Source organism: Azolla caroliniana, unplaced genomic scaffold (assembly GCF_043228905.1).
Source record: "Azolla caroliniana isolate FFs.n. ecotype wild unplaced genomic scaffold, voAzoCaro1.0.p SCAF_18, whole genome shotgun sequence".
Classification (NCBI taxonomy): domain Eukaryota; kingdom Viridiplantae; phylum Streptophyta; class Polypodiopsida; order Salviniales; family Salviniaceae; genus Azolla; species Azolla caroliniana.
Genome location: NW_028230453.1, coordinates 5,993,373 through 6,010,263, shown reverse-complemented (window position 1 = coordinate 6,010,263; position 16,891 = coordinate 5,993,373). Strand labels below are relative to the sequence as shown.

Sequence of the window (16,891 nt, the reverse complement as noted above, 5' to 3'; positions counted from 1 at the left end):
GAAAATAATCAAAGTGGCAACCTTAAAACCTTAAAACCATTTAAACAAGAAAGCCGATAAAGGCTCCAATCATAGTTGTTAAACACGAAACCATTTAGAATACTCTGAAGTATTCTACATTTTAGAACTACCGTTTAAATTTTTTTGAAATATTCTAAAAATTTGACGTAATTAACGAGTATTTATCATTTCAAAAAGTGTTTTTTTTTAATTTAATTTAATTTTTTTTGAAAAGAATAGTTTAAATTTTAAGAAGTAAAGTATTTAATGTATTTTAAGAAGTATTTAACGTATTTTACAGGTATGCTACATGTATTCTAAGTATTTGACGCATTTATAAAATACGTATTCTAAATATTTTTAAAAAAAGTTAGAATACTTACCATACGTATTCTACACATATTTTATGCTAAGTATTCTACAATAACGGCTCAAATTGAATTGAATTGAACTGCTAAGCCCCCAAACCAAACCGTTGTTGATTGCTAAGTAGAGGGAGGTTGCGAGAGAAAGATGGAGAAAAGGGAGGCAAAAAAGGTTATTCTTCTTCTTCTTGTTTGAATTTTTGTTCTTTTAAATTGTTGATTTTTGGTGTGTGAAATAGGTCATATAGGTCGTGGTGTGATACTCCATCTTTGTACAACTTTAACTTTGTTGTATTGTCTAAATAAAAGGGGCTTCATATAATGTGTGTAAATGCTATCTATTCTCTTTTTCTTTAGCATTTCGTTTCAATGCATTTTGATCATATATAATATTGTGTAGATTGATCCATTGTTGTAAAATACTTAGCATAAAATATGTGTAGAATATGTATTCTAAGTATTCTACAATTTTATTTTATTTTTAAACAATACTTAGAACACGTATTTTATAAATAAAATAAGTTAAATACGTTAAATGCTCAGAATATGTGTAGAATACTTGTAAATTACATTAAATATTTCTTAAAAATTAAAGTGTATTTTTCAAAAAAAAAGTTTAATTACTTACTTTTTTGAAATGATAAATACTTGTTAAATACGTCAATTTTTTAGAATGCGTAGAATATGTCAAAAGTTTAAAAACGGCAGTTCTAAAACGTAGAATACGTGTAGAATACTTCAGAGTATTCTAAAACGTAGAATACGTGTAGAATACCTCAAAGTATTCTAAAACGTAGAATACGCGTTTTTTAACAACTATGGTGTAGAATAGACGATTGGAGACGCATGGCTGTTTCAGGAAGAGCCCAAGAGGACCTTTTCCCTCCCCTCAAGGGAGCTACGAAAATGCGGAGACTGATAGTTGAGGCAGTTGACAGGGTTCCGATGAGGGAGGCGAGAGAACCTGCATGGTTCGGTCTCTTTGACGAGGTTGGAATGGTCAAGTCGCTAAAGGGTGTGAGCGGATCGGGGAGAGATACAATTTTTGGGGACAGTCAGAGCAGAGGCTCTTGGCACCCAATCCAAGTGGTGGCACAGGTTGACAACATTTGGAAGACATACCCGGATGTTGTTAAGGTAAAACCCCATTGGAGGTTAAGGGTATATGGTTGTCGCCCCCTTGTCGATCTGGATTGGGACCCAGGGGATTTCAGATGGAAACATGATGATAGACTCCATCACTTCTTCGATTACACCACTAAATTGGGTCGGACTTTGCAGCTGCAGCTAGGCAGCCCCCTTCGCAATGGCTGGCGAACATTGGGCATCCCCGATGAGGCGCTCATTACCTTTTGGAAAGGTCTCTGGCGTCTCCACATGCCTGAAAAGATCAAGCTCTTTTGGTGGTAGATCGGTCATAATGTGGTGCCCGTTGGCGAATGGCTAGATAAACGCGGCGGCCCGTTAGGCTGCCCACTGTGCTCTCGACCTATTGAGACTCTGAGACATTGTCTGTGGGATTGCCCTCAAGCTCAAAAGATCTGGGATAGAGTGACTCGCCTCCTTGCAGCATGTGAAGTTGAAGGAACAGCCTCGTGGAGCGTTGCCGCATGGATTGGTCACTCGGTCGAAGGGTGGACGGACACCGTCAATGCGGATAGTTGGTGCTATGTATGCACGAGAGGCAAAATCGTCAAGATCTGTTTCGAAAGAGGCTTGCAACCCGCATCCCCTAGGTTTCTAGAAATCTGGATGTTGATCGCAGGTTTCACCTTGTGGTATATATGGAAAGCGCGTTGCCTCAAGGTTTTCCAAGGTACAGTAAGGCCCCCGGAGGAAGTGATCATGGACATATGGTTCGCGATTATCAGTTGCCTACGAGGGCAGCTGGAAGAGATTTGCAGCCACTCCAACGACGTGATCTCTGCCCGGTTGCGCTTTTGGCTGAAATGGAGGAACACACCTATGGTGATGCAAGGTGGGAGTGGCCCGAGGTGGAATTACCAACCCCCACGCTGGTTGTTTCCTACTCACCTGCCACCCTTTCTTCATTGTAGGCCCCAAGAGCCGACTTGTACTAGGCAACATTGAAGGGCATCGCCTTAGATATAGGTAGCTTCTTACATTAAGTTAGGCCGCAAAGGCATTGTAAGTAGGCTCATCTTCTTTTACTTGATCGGAGGAAGACTCCCCGATGTGTGTATAAGTATCCTTGTAGACTCTCTATGTAATAATCCTTCCTAACTAATGGGAAAGTAGCTTCATTTTGGAAAAAAAAAACTATGGTGTAGAATAATTTGAAAACATTTTATAAATTACAATTGATGATCCTAAACTCAATCTAAATATCAATTTTTTTTATTACAATGATGGATTGATAGAACTAAATTAGGACAATCTAATGGATTGCTGCTCATTTAATTAACTTCTTCATATTTCACCTTTAAATCTACAATACAAGTTAATCTAAACATTACTACTATTTACAATTTCAAACTAAACGTATATAGAAACTCATGTTTTGTTGATCCATATCATACAAGAAAACTTTGTAATAAACTTTGCTCATAAAACTGAAGAAATCACCAAACACATTACAAATTGTAAGCTCGATAGAGAAATGTGAGTGAATTTTAACTCAAACATCCATGATTTTATGTTCACCTATTTTGTTAATGTGGGTTATGAATATCATGTCCGATCTTAGACTAACTATATGTAAGCATTTATAATGTGTGGATCACTACTCCAAGTTTGTTTTTCTCAACCATACAATCTTGACCTGAAATTAAATGACCTAATCCAGAACATCGAAGTGCCTTGCATATCACATTGAGACTTTAAGTTAAGCGAGCATTTTTAAGAATCAAGGGTATGAAAAATAAGATGTGAGTTGATGGTGCGGAAAAAAAACATAAGTAGGAAGTTCATTCCCACTCTCCTTGGTGTTACATATATTCCATTATTAATATGATAATAATATATTTTGACTTCGACTAATGTTTAGAAGGAAAGAGTGAGAAGTACGTACGGAGATTCTACAATCAATCCATGGAATGAAGGGGGGGGGGGGGGGGGGTTCATAAAGGACGATATATCAAGGAATGCAAAAAAAGTCCATGATGAATTGATGTAGTGATTGAGAAGTGGTTAAAATAAGGTTCATCAATAGGAAACTTTTGATGTGTTTCTCACTACATTTTTCGTCGAAGTTCTAACCATCTCAGTAAAGTCAAGCGCTAGCTAACTAACCATTTCATCGGAAGTCGTGATTTGTTGTGTTGATGTATAGTTCTATCAGCTATGTCCGGCCGTGATTTCAATTATATCTGAACATACCCCCACATTACCAAAATGTAACCCATGAATGCCAAATTTTTCCCTTCCATTTGCTCATTCACTAGACTTTGGTGTCAAATTTGGGCCTTGATTATGTACTATCTCCATACTATGTACAAATGCTATGTCATCGATTTAATATTCTTCTACATTCGGTGTTCGAATAAAAGTTTTGATCCATCCTCCCGAAGACCATATCATATCATATAAAATGTCATCAGATAGATCATAGTGAGTGGAGAACACCATGTATTGCTCAAAATTGCAGTGAGTTTGTGCTGCCAATGTTTTAAAAAAATGACATATTTGTTTAAATCAAAAACTCCCAAAGTTTCGTAACCGATACCTTTTTCCTCCTCGCATTCGGCTGAGAGATCCGGCCACTACCAATTTTTCAAATGCTTCAGAAGCCTATGATCTTCCCCCCTTTCTATGCACCATATTCTAATCATTTTGCAACAATGCTTAAATTTGAATGCAAGAATCTGATTGATCTCAATCTATTAGTTTAATGAACGATTAACATTCAAATCGATCGGTCACGAAATCCTCAATTCAACAATGATTAATGCATTCATATCACAAATGAAACCCACAATTTTGATTCGAACTAGCATGATTGCAACCGACATTTTCGCGGAGTGATGGGGATAATGATAGCCTGGTTACTCTTAACAAATTTTGGATGATTGTGGTTCGAGATTCTCTGTAGCTTGGCATAATCGGAGCAATTTTAATGCAAATGATGCATACATAATAGATATAGAAAGAAGCACAGGAATTACAATTATGGCAAAACAAATTAAGAGCAGTAAGAACAAATAAGGAATCTATAATTCCATATACCAAATGTTGTATGTATATATATATATATATAGTTGTAGGTAATGCAAGGCAGGCAATCTAGTATAGGTAAGTCATTCATCACGATCATGATTTAGTCATTTGTGGTGATGGTCATGATGGTTATTATCCTTATTCTTTTGATTATTATTAGGTTACAAAATATGGTGGGTGGGGATCAAGCTCGAAGCGAGAACGAGGCAATGGTGATGAAGATGGCGGGGCGATAACAATAGAATATATAGGTTAAATTATGGGTATGGAGGGAGGGAGTGATTTATATGTATGTATATATATCATGAGGACTCGTCATGCCCCATGCCCTGAATGGCACGTGCTAGGCCGAAGGCGGCGGCCGACGCAACGGCGCCGACCACGGCCGTCTCAAGGGCGCTCTTCAATGGGCGGCTGCATCCCGTGAGCATCCCCTTCACATACCCGAACACCAGAAGGGCCGCGATCGTGCATCCCACTGACACCGGCAATGCGTTCCCTACTTCCTTCATCACCATGTAAGGGAGCAGCGGGATTAGCCCCCCGATCACGTACGAGAGCGCGATTGTGCCCGCGCTCTTTACTGCCCGGCTCGGGTCCGGACGCTCCAACCCCAGCTCAAATCTGCACATATAGAAGAGAAAGAGAAAGAGAAAGAGAGACAAATCTCAACCCATCCATCCATCATATTGATGTATGTGCATTTGCTTCTTTTTCTTTCTAGGGTTTTTTTGCTTGCATGAGTTAAAAAAAAGGATTGATTAGTTCTTTGTTTTTCTCCCCCCTTGCCTCATCATGAACTCCACCCAGTCATCAGGCCGATGTCGGAGTGCCTCCACTACAGGCGCGTACTCGGCAGGCCGCAGCCCGAAGTTCGCCAATATCTCCGCTACCTCCTCCGCCTCTGCAGGGGGGGGGGGGGGGGGGGTTAGATAAAGATCAATTCTCTTATATACATTTGGTCCAAAGAATTTGAAACCAGGTAAGATAAGATGAATTCTGATATATACATTTGGACCAAATAATTTGAAACCAGTTAAGATAAGATAGAATTCTGATATATACATTTGGACACAAAGAATTTGAAACCGGGTAAGATAAGCCCAATTCTGATATATACATTTGGACACCAAGAATTTGAAACCATGTAAGATAAGATCAATAATGATATATACATTTAGACCAAAGAAATTGAAACCAGGTAAGATAAGATCAATTATGATACATACATTTGGACCAAAAGAATTTGAAACCAGGTAAGATAAGATCAAAAGATCATAACAAAAAAAAAACATACCTTTCTCTGGTACATCCACTATCTCCTGTCTCTCTCGTCTCTCCTCGCGGATGTAATGATCGACATCGCTCTTTGCCGCCAAGTAACTGTGGAGGCAAAAATTTACCGGTTTTTCGTGAGAGCAATTAAACAAAGATCCGAAGACTCATATCGATATAAGTCCGACAAAAAGAAAAGAAAAGAAGAGGTGATGAAAAAACTGGCGAATTCGGGTAGGTAGTTAGTTATAAAGTATAGTACCCGCCGAGCCCCATGGCAGTGGCCCCGGCCGCGACTTCAGCGAGGCCGGCAGTGACGATAATGGAAGAGGCGGCGGAGGTTCCGGAGAGGCCGGCCGCGAGTGCGAAGGGCACGGTGAGGCCATCGGCCATCCCGATGATGATGTCCCGCACGAGCTCGCTCGACTTGAAGTGCTTCTCCTCATGGACAGGTGTGCTGATGTTGACTGCAGCTGAGGAGGCGGAGGTGGAAGAAGGGACCAAGGGGGAGGAGGAGCAACGAGTCATGGTACTATCACTATGTATGTATATGCTCTCTCTCTCTCTCACACACACACACGCACACACAATGGGATGGATGGACACCTCTCCACTGTCTGTCTTGTCTGTCTGACTCAAGGTATATGTATATATGTATGTGTATATGGTATATTGTATGTAATGTCAGGCCTCTGTCTCTCTCACCACAATTGTGGAGGATTGCAGGTAGCAGCAGAAGGAGATGGAGGTGGAGGTCCTCATACAGTCATGGACATCTTTGTCTTCATCACCACCATGGCGCACACACACACACACACACACACCCCAAGAGATGGACAACTAGAATTGGCACACTAGGTAGTGTCCTAGCACTATCTAGTAGTAGTATGTATGAATTATGTTGCCCAGTGTGTGAGGAGAAGGCAATGTCTTCATACATACCTATATATATACATATACCTACATATATATGTGTGTGTATTTATGTCTATGTTATGTGTGTCTTGTGTCTGTGTTTCGGGCACGCTAACTTTCGTTGGTTGGTTAGGTGGGATGTACCCCCTCGAGGCATCGTAGTGGATAGATACCTCGCTTGCCCCACCCCTCCTCCCCAAGAAAAAGCTACAAATTGATAGATTTTATTATCCCCCTCCGATCTCGTCGAATATGACCTATCCGACACCCGTGAATTACCACAATTTTGTCTTAAACTTAATCAAGCTCTATTGTGTGTGTGTGTGTGTGTGAGAGAGAGAGAGAGAGAGAGAGAGAGCAATGACTAAAGGTGCGAACTCATAGTATTCCCCGCCCGCTCCCTCTTTTCCTTGCCCAAAAAACTCAATCAAATCCTTCCATTAACCCCCACCATTAGCATCATCACCCATCATGAAAGTAACCGATAGATAGCGCCCCAACCAATCACGACAAAATAAATAAAAAGGACTCCTAACCATCTTTTGCCCTTTTGCCCTCACTATTTAACACCTTATATTATATGTATATATGCTCTTTCACTATATGCTTAAAGCTTCTTCTAACATATACAACTTGCACCCTATTTGACTACTTCACACTAAATCACTCCTAATCTTATACATACATACATACATACCCAAATACACACAAAGTATTCCATAGCAAGTGCACTCCCTTTCACTTGAGAGCTTTTGTAATTTAGTGGATACCCACTACCCTTTTGACACATATATAATCACATATAGAATGCGATGCATGTGTGTGTTTGTGAGAGGAGGAATTTGTGCCTCCATATCGTGGGTTGAAACTAAAATTTACTGAGGAGAAGGGAATTCTCCCCAACGGCATGGGTTTCCTATGTATGAATAGTCTCCTTAAGAGGAGAGAGAAACACTATAAGATCAATTGATATATTTTATATTGGGCCAAATATATCTAGTGACATGCTGAACCAAACTGAAATGTTTTCACATATTGTATAGAATTAAGTAATAAATTTGATGCTCCTAAATTGTACTAATCTATACAATTGACAGGGGGGGGTGGGGGGGGGGGGATACTAATGTGACAATTTTATTTATTGGAGCACTATGAAAATCTTTCCTCGATGGAGTGTTCATCTTGCCTATGGGAGATTCAACATGTTCCACTACCCTTATAGTGGTGACTACAATCAATTGTGGTAGAATTGTAATGTTTTTCAGACACATTTATTAATATAACTGCGTGTTTTCATGAGAGAGAGAGAGAGAGATGTTGACAATCATAAAGAGTGGAATGAAGAAAAATACAAAACCTATATTAGGGGCTCCTTTAATATCCAAAACTAATATATTTTCTAAATGTAGAAACGAAATAAGTTATTGTAGCCTTGTAAGTTCATTGGAGGATCGACTGATGTTGGGAATATTAATACTCTCTATTTTTAACACAATTTATGGAATTGTGTTGAGTAAACTAATATAAATTTCCCTTCATGAGAAAGAAAAACATTTGCATGTGATTATAAAATGCTTTCATGTGGTAGTAGCATCTAGTCAATTTCTTTTACGAAGTTCATTTATATACTATTTTCAACATGAAGTCTATATAGTACTCTCACAAAGATTCTATCACCATATCCACAATTTTTGAGATTAATCCATCATACTTCATCTTCTTTGTTTATAAATGAAAACCAAAATCTAAGATAATACTCACTAATCTCGCAAGGTATTGTTGCATATTAAAACCGTGATGATATCACTGAGCCAAATGTTTGATCCTATTGAATAAATGTCATCATGTGGTGGATATGACTTAGCATAAGATTAGTTTATGGAGTTTATTGAATATTAAATGCATTCCTCTTTAAGATAATGAAGTATTGTAGCATAGAAAAGAGCATTCGGTTGTTGGTTGCTCCAGACCAATTAGGAAATTGGTACAATCATGGAGTTTCTTGTCCTGCGACATTTTTGTTGGATTAATTATGTAGGTTACAAATTAATATTGACAACTTATCAACTATCTCTTCTACCACCCATGTTGTTTAACATTAAATGACACTATACAAGGAGCTAGCTAAGAATGGTGAAACAAAACATTACCTCGATCAAATAATGTAGTTCCTACAATAGATGAGGCTTGTAGTTATGAGGATATGCTAATGAGTCAACAAGGCTTGAGATCGAAGAAATGGTTTTTGGACACATTTTGTCCACATGAATATAGTTTGTATATAGATTTAACCTTTCACAAATTATATATGGGCAAGCTACCTTTGCACAAGCTCTTTATTTGTTGTCATCTCTTTGGTTTCGAACCTTTAGAATGAGTAATGAAGGTACGACTCCTCTGTCGAGTGTGGAATCTATGTGTGTGTTATGGGACACATACATTTCATGTTTTTTTTTTCTAAAAAAGGTGCTACTTTCCCATTAGTTAGGAGAGATCTTTAAAGAACGATTGTACAAGTATATAAATCGGGAAATCACCTCCTGACTGAGTTCAAGAATATGAGACTATGTATATATCCTCTCTTACTTTCTACTTAATGTAAGTAGGTATCTAGAACTATAAACTAGTGGTATTGTCGTCGGCCAACACGAGCCCAATCCCCTAACCTTCAACGGAGGGAGGGCAGGAGGTGAGTAGGAAACAACCAGCGTGGGGGCTGGTAGTTCCACCTTGGGTTGTTTCCTCCTTGCGTCACCATCGGCGTGTTCCTCCATTTTTGCCAAAAGCGTAAGCGGGGACATACACTTCATGTTGGCTAAGGGACATAAAGTATGCATACTTGTTTGGTTGGCCATGAAATCATATGTAGCACCCCTCTTGTTCTTTTCCAAACCTCCAACTATTTATTCTATGCATGAAAACAAGCAACCAACCTTCTACTTGCTATCACAAATCAAATTGATTGTTTTAGTTGTAATTACATGACCGTAATTTAGGTTGCAACATACAATGCAAAATTGCATTGTCGTACGAGGAATTTAAAGGTAATCTAGTTATACACTTAATATCTTTTGATTCATTAATTTGTCATGGGTCGTTTGCAAGAAGAAATCCCCCATATGATTCATAATTGTGTAAATGGTTTTCTATTTATTCAAGGTTCGATGAACGGTAGCACCTTCTCGATGACTTACAAGTATGTGTGGTGCAACAAATAAGGTTGTTGAAATGATTGCTTGGGCTTGCAAACTCATTGTAAGAGATAAGTTATAACAATATTATACATCAAGCTCCTTGTAAGAGATAGGTTATAACAATATAATATCATTCCATAATAAACATGCCATATTTCACCAAAAAGTTACTTAGGGAGGACGCCTTAAAGTCACATCATTTTAACCCATTATCCACATCTATTGCATATGTACATCAAGAATCCATAGAAAAAATTAATTTGACTTTAATTTACATATGAGAAGTTTACGATCCATCCATCCATCCATCAAAACAACACTAGTTTATGACCTTAAGGTCAATGGATGTGGGTAAACAACAATAAAACTCAAAAAGGGGCATTTCTATATAGGCAATCGATATGTATTGAAGAAGAGATCAACAAACTATTTATCTATATTAAAAATGGTGAGGTAAGCCCTCTTTATATACAAGTCTAGGTCATGAGCATGGATCATGGTTGCCACATGACATCCAATCTATCTTTAGCTCACATCAATGTTTTTTTTCCGGTTGATATGATCTATATACATATCTAGCTCTATTGATGTATGGGACATTTTTGTGGATATGACACACACACACACACACACACACACACACACACACACACACACAATTAGGTCATGCTACAATACACACCATTCACATGACTCCACTGTCCACTCGCTATGGGAGCATTTGTTTCAGGTGAGGCATATTGTGGATTATATCACACATATTGTGGTCAAGCGTCAAATTTATATTCAGATAGTTTCACACACATATGGTGATGCCCTATTTGAATATGGAATGTTTATCTTCCATGTCCATTGTGACATAATAGTCTAGCTACGAAATATAGCTTAGAATGTTCTTGGTTGGAATTTGCGGTTATAATCAAATGCGGTTAAATCATGACCAAATACGGGAACATGCCTCCAACTTATCTTGTTCATCTACATATAGGGTCTAAAATCACCATATTGCACATATAAGGAGAGACCAAATACATCGAGGATGATAGCCACTATATGTGAAGAATGGCGTGACCTTAGTAGAAGATTGCAAGCATGCATTGAATTATTGTATGAAAACTCAAAAAAATGCAAAATATCAATCCAATCATCTTGTTGGTGGCTAATTAAACAACGAAGATATTGTTCTAATGTTTGATTAATGTGTGTGGTTTTACCATTAGTTTGTGGATGATGACTAGAAGAGAGAACTTTGCGAGAGATCTTGAGTAATGATAGTAAATGCCTCCAAAACTTAGACACAAATTGAGACCCATGATCACTAATAATGTTGTATGGGAGACCATGAAGTCGAAAAACTTCTCTCATAACAACATTGGTTGTTTCTTCGCTACTAATGCTCTTAAGAAATGGTATAAAATGTGCCATCTTTGTAAATCGATGAACTACGGTTACAATAGTATCAAACCTTTAGAAAGAGGCAAATCTATAATAAAATCTAAAGAAATAGATTGCCAAGGTTGTTCGGGAATTGGTAAGGGATGCAATAATCTATCGGGGTGATGACAAGGTATCTTTGCCCAACACCAAGTGTCACATGCGTAGACATAATATTCCACAAAATTATAGATCTGAGGCCATCAAAATGATCGAGTAACTAATTCTAATGTTTTATGGATCCTGAAATCTCCAGCCATGTAAGTATCATGACAAAGCTCTGAACTTTCAGACGAGCAAATCTGTTACGGACATATAAAAGTCCATTATAGTATAACATTCCATCATGCCACTTGAACTTCATATAGTCTATATGAAGTTGTGCTCTAGCACGTTCTGGATTGATTATGATCTAATACTTGTTGAGCAAACATATATGAATGGAACCGCATCGTATGATGCAAGTATGTTTGCATCTATTGCCATAATAGATACTTCATTCGCATATAATTGTGTACAACCCAAAAAAAATTGTTTTTTATTATCAAAGGCTGACTCACTAGGACGAGATATGAGAGGGGTGTGAGATAGGAACGTATTGACAAAGCATATGATTTTACTTGTTTTTGAGAGACAAACCCAACATGAAGCCGAACCAGCTAAAGGATCGACTGAAGAAGTTGACAGCCAGATTGGCTGTAGCAGCCGGAAGTTGGATCAGATATAGACCGATCGGCTAGGCTGGATCGGCCGGGAGCTGAGAGGCCATTAGGAGCCTATATCCCTATTTTAGTAAATAGGAATATTCTAGGTTGGTAGTGTCAATAGCTCATTCATGAGCATTGAAGTACTTGTCAGTCCTTTGGAGGACTTGTATAAAAGGTGCTCAGTGAATGATCAACTCTCACGCTCTCTATGTATCTCCATCTCTATGGTAACCTAATTGTCTGTCATACTGTATTGGCCGGCTCAATTGGCTGTGCCTATCTTTGAGCTTCCACATCTTATTCTTTACATGGTATTAGAGGGCGAGGGTTAAAAGAATCCTCTGTAGCCAACAAAGCTTCTAACACAGACCAAAACTAGTAGAAGACAAGAACATGGGCAGAGGAATGGGTGGTGCTCTTCTGACAGAGAAGTTGGATAGAAGCAACTACGCATCTTGGGAATACAAGATGCACCATTACCTGCTTGGGCATGGCTACTAGAGTTACATCCATGGAGAAAACGAGAGCCAGAATTGACACACAAGGATTTTCCGGTTTGGGAGCAGGCAACAAGTAGAGTTTTGGACTATCTTGCATCCTGTGTGCACGGCTAGATGTTGGGCCACATTCAAAATGCAAAGACGCTAAAGGAGGTCTAGGAAAATCTGAAGAAGATTTTTGCCGCGAGTACCATGACCCGCAAGTTGCAACTTCGTCAGGAGCTCAACAATATACGACAAAGGGATATGACAGTGACTGACTACACCATGAATATCAAGATATCTGTGATGCATTGGAGTCCATCAATGTGATGGTGGACGAGGACGAGATGGTACAGAGCTACCTTGGTGGTCTAACGCAAAGGTGCGAGCCGATTAGAACAACAATCTACACAAGGGAGAAGCCTCCGACCTTCTTCGACTTGCAATTGATGCTTCTAATCGAAGAAAAACACACAAGTGCATCAAGGAGCACGCATTGAAATGGTTGGATGATGTACACAGAGGCAAATCGGCCTCGTGGGTGTGGGCAAAGAGGCAGATCGACACACACAAATGGTGGCCGAAATGAGTAGAGGCAAAATAGAAGAGAAGAAAGTAGTCAGGAACCCTCTACAAGCAGGGGGAGTCAAGGCGGTGCTAGAGGCTGACAAACCAGGTCGATGGATTTGTGGTATTGTGGTAAAAAGGGCAACAGGGAAAGTGAGTGCTAAAAGAAGAAGGACGATTCAGAAAAAACCGAATCAGGCAGAGCTGAACAGGGAAATCGACAGAGATCGCACTATACAGAGAATTCAGGGCGTGCCGGAAAGGACCTTACGTTCGTGATGAAGCACAAAGCCAATTTGATGGAGGCGAGTACTTCGAAACCCAAGGAGGCGTGCGATGTTGACTCCGGAGCTTCCAACCATATGACGAACCATGAGGAATGGTTCTCGAGTCTAGAGAAGCTGGAGTAGTTGGGATATGTCGAGACCAACAACGACACAACTCACCCCATCAAACATATCGACGATGTTCCTCTGAGCCACATCGGTCAGAGAGGTTTGATGAGAAACATCTTGTATGTGTCGACAATCACCAAGAACTTGGTGTCGGTCGGAAAAATTGTCGACCACGACATGCAAATCTGATTCACTCATCATGGCTGCTTCATCGGGCATGGGCTCAAAGAAGGGATGATGTTCATCCTCGATACCAATGACGTCGACACCCCAATGTTCACTGCAATACAGAAAGTCAAATCGGACGTCGACTTGTGGCACAACAAGTAGATCGACCTCGTCAACTTCCAGTGGCTTTAAGAGTTGCATATGAAACAAATTGTGTCTGGCTTGTCGAAGTTCAGTGGTTGGTGTCACGGACACACCGAGCGCAGACTAGGATGGAGCACAGATGATGGGGCTATGAGTGACGGATGAACTTGGAGCTAGATGTGACGAGGCTAGGAACTCTAGATGTTGTGAGCGACATGAGGGCATGAAGACAAAAATAAAGATCAAGGAGACAAAGATGAGGCGAAACGAGAATACTAGATCGATGTGGTGTCAATGACTGGTGTTGAATCCCTTGAAAGGGACCAAGGATGTTACAAGTATTTATACAATTCCGAGATTGAATATCTCTAGAATATACTCGAGAAATATCTCGAGAATATACCCGTTTAGAATATACCACAGAATAATTCTAAAATATACTAACGACCAAAATATTCTTGAATGTACTATACACTAGTCTCTACAATATATACAAGTTCACAATTGAATGTAGATAGTTCACTAGAGTTTCCATATGGCTAACACAACACAATGTATTGTGTGTGTTAAAAGTCAGAGGTTCGAGTCTAGAATGTGACATTATCACCCCTTTTATGTTGCCTTCTCAAACCGGTCCTTGGCTTAAGGGGATACTCTTGATGAAAATCTTAGATCACCTCCAAAGTATTTTGTAAATCCTAGACAAGGAGTAACCCTTCTAGAAGATGAGGTATTGAACACCACCGAGCATGAGCGACCATGTGCGGTCCTTGCCCAGGACTGGAACATGAATACCAACGGGAGTGAGAGAGCATGTGCGGTCCTCATCGGGAACTAGAACACGAATACCAACGGGCGTGAGTGACCATGTGTGGTCCTCATGGGGAACACGAAACCAACGGGCATGAGAGAAAATGTCGGTCCTCGCTGAGAGTTGGAACACGACCACCAACGGGCGTGAGCGAACACACACAATAGCTAGAGTGAGCAACCATGTGCAGTCCTCATCGGAGACCAGAACACGAATACCAACGGGCGTGAGTAACCATGTGCGGTCCTCACAGGGAACATGAACACCAACGGGCGTGAGTGACCATGCAACCCTCACAGAGAACTGGAACACGAACGGACATGAGCGACCATGCGGCCCTCACCGAGAACTGAACACGAACGGGCATGAGCGACCATGCGGCCCTCACCGAGAATTGGAACACGAACGGACGTGAGCGACCATGGGGCCCTCACTAAGAACTGAACACGAACGGATGTGAGCGACCATGTAGCCCTCACCGAGAACTGAACACGAATGGACGTGAGTGGCCATGCAAACCTCACCGAGAACTACAACAACGGGCGAAGGAGTGCAAGTGAAACAATCGACTCGACTTCTTCTATTATGAGAGGGTAAATAGTCAAGGTTGACCCAAGACACGGCACAAATGGTAGCACTAGCGAGAAACCCACGTGGTCCTCACCAGGAAAGTGAGCGGTTGTGACCCCCACTAAAACTAGAAGGTGAGCGATTGAAATCGATCCTTGCCAACAGAAAGTGGCGCGAGACTTGAACTATAAAGAAAATGTAGTGCAAGCGAGCAATGATCCGATCCCCACCAAGAAAGTGAGCGGTTGTGACCGCCACCGGAATTGGGAAGGTGAGCGATCGAAAGCACTCCTCACCAAAACCGTGATGCAAAATGATGACAAATAGTGTTGATGACGACGATGGTTGGGCAAAGAGGTGCTGAAAATGATGACGTTGAAGACAAGGATGTTGATGACAGTAACTCCGGAAGCAAGGATGGTGATGATGGTAAATCTAGAAGCAAATGCGATGACGAAGATGGGTGGTGCTCCCAGTTGGAAGGGATTCAAATTGCCACGGACACACCAAGTGCGGACTAGGATGGAGCACAGATGATGGGGCTATGAGAGACAGATGAACTTGGAGCTAGATGTGACGAGGCTAGGAACTCTAGATGTTGTGAGAGACATGAGGGCATGAAGACAAAAATAAAGATCAAGGAGACAAAGATGAGGCGAAACGAGAATACTAGATCGATGTGGTGTCAATGACTGGTGTTGAATCCCTTGAAAGGGACCAAGGATGTTACAAGTATTTATACAATTCCGAGATTGAATATCTCTAGAATATACTCGAGAAATATCTTGAGGATATACCCGTTTAGAATATACCACAGAATAATTCTAAAATATACTAACGACTAGAATATTCTTAAATGTACTATACACTAGAATATTCTAAATTGTACTATACACTAGAATCTACAATATATACAAGTTCACAATCAAATGTGGGCAGTTCACTAGAGGTTCCATATGGTTAACACAACACAATGTATTGTGTGTGTTAAAGGTCAGAGGTTTGAGTCTAGAATGTGACAGTTGGAAGGCCCAAGTCTAGAATGTGACAGTTGGAAGGCCCAAGTTTATGAAGATTGTCAACTAGTGGAGCTACACTAGCATGCTTTCCCCAACGAGCGAAATCGGAGCCGTAATAAGCTCAACTTAATCCATTCGGATGTGTGGGGATTGGTACAAAATGTGAACCTAGGGGGGAGTAAATATTTTGTCTCCTTTGTTGGGATTACGGTCCCTTCGGATGGGATGGTCGGATATCGGAGATGAATGCCGACAAGCCCGGTTTCGGTTTCGGATCCGGATGACGAAGACCCCGGTTTCGGTACCGGATGACGAATGTACCCGGAGAGCGATCCGGATGCAGGGACATATCCGTGAATATGTTCGCTATGGGCCCCTGAGGCTACAGTTGTAAATAGCCCAAAGTCATATAAGTATAAATATGACTTAGGGCAAACAGTTTTGCTGTTGCTTCTCATTTTTCTGTTTTTCCACTCAAGAGGAGTGAAGTGTAAGCAGCCGTGAGAGAGAGAGAGAGAGAGATAGAGCGCGAGAGAGGAAGAGGTAGACGCCTCTGTGTATTTCCGCCGCCTGTGGCGAGGACAGCGAGCTCAAGGTCGTCGCCTTGCAGCTCGCCATTGTATCCTGTCTTGTACTCCCGTGGTTTTTCCCGTCTGGGTTTTCCACGTT

At 40.6% G+C, this 16,891-nt stretch overlaps 1 protein-coding gene across 1 annotated transcript; it reads right to left on the bottom strand.

Annotated features, from left to right (window-relative positions):
• Positions 1 to 4,258: 4,258 nt before the first annotated feature.
• LOC147852257 (vacuolar iron transporter 2-like) lies at positions 4,259 to 6,714 on the bottom strand. The gene is made up of 4 exons (XM_087334385.1): positions 6,079 to 6,714; positions 5,839 to 5,924; positions 5,331 to 5,445; positions 4,259 to 5,165 (listed from the first exon to the last, which is right to left on the bottom strand). The coding sequence occupies exons 1-4, from the start codon at positions 6,342 to 6,344 to the stop codon at positions 4,844 to 4,846; spliced, it is 789 nt and encodes a 262-aa protein (XP_087190511.1). The 5' UTR covers positions 6,345 to 6,714; the 3' UTR covers positions 4,259 to 4,843.
• Between the last annotated feature and the right edge of the window lie 10,177 nt (positions 6,715 to 16,891).

Excerpts from the sequence above, each read along its gene's own strand:
- LOC147852257 (XM_087334385.1), bottom strand. The coding sequence starts at position 6,344 with ATGACTCGTTGCTCCTCCTCCCCCTTGGTCCCTTCTTCCACCTCCGCC. Across the intron at positions 5,925-6,078 it reads ACTGCCATGGGGCTCGGCGG|TTACTTGGCGGCAAAGAGCG; the intron begins GTACTATACTTT and ends TTGCCTCCACAG. Across the intron at positions 5,446-5,838 it reads AGTGGATGTACCAGAGAAAG|AGGCGGAGGAGGTAGCGGAG; the intron begins GTATGTTTTTTT and ends CCCCCCCTGCAG.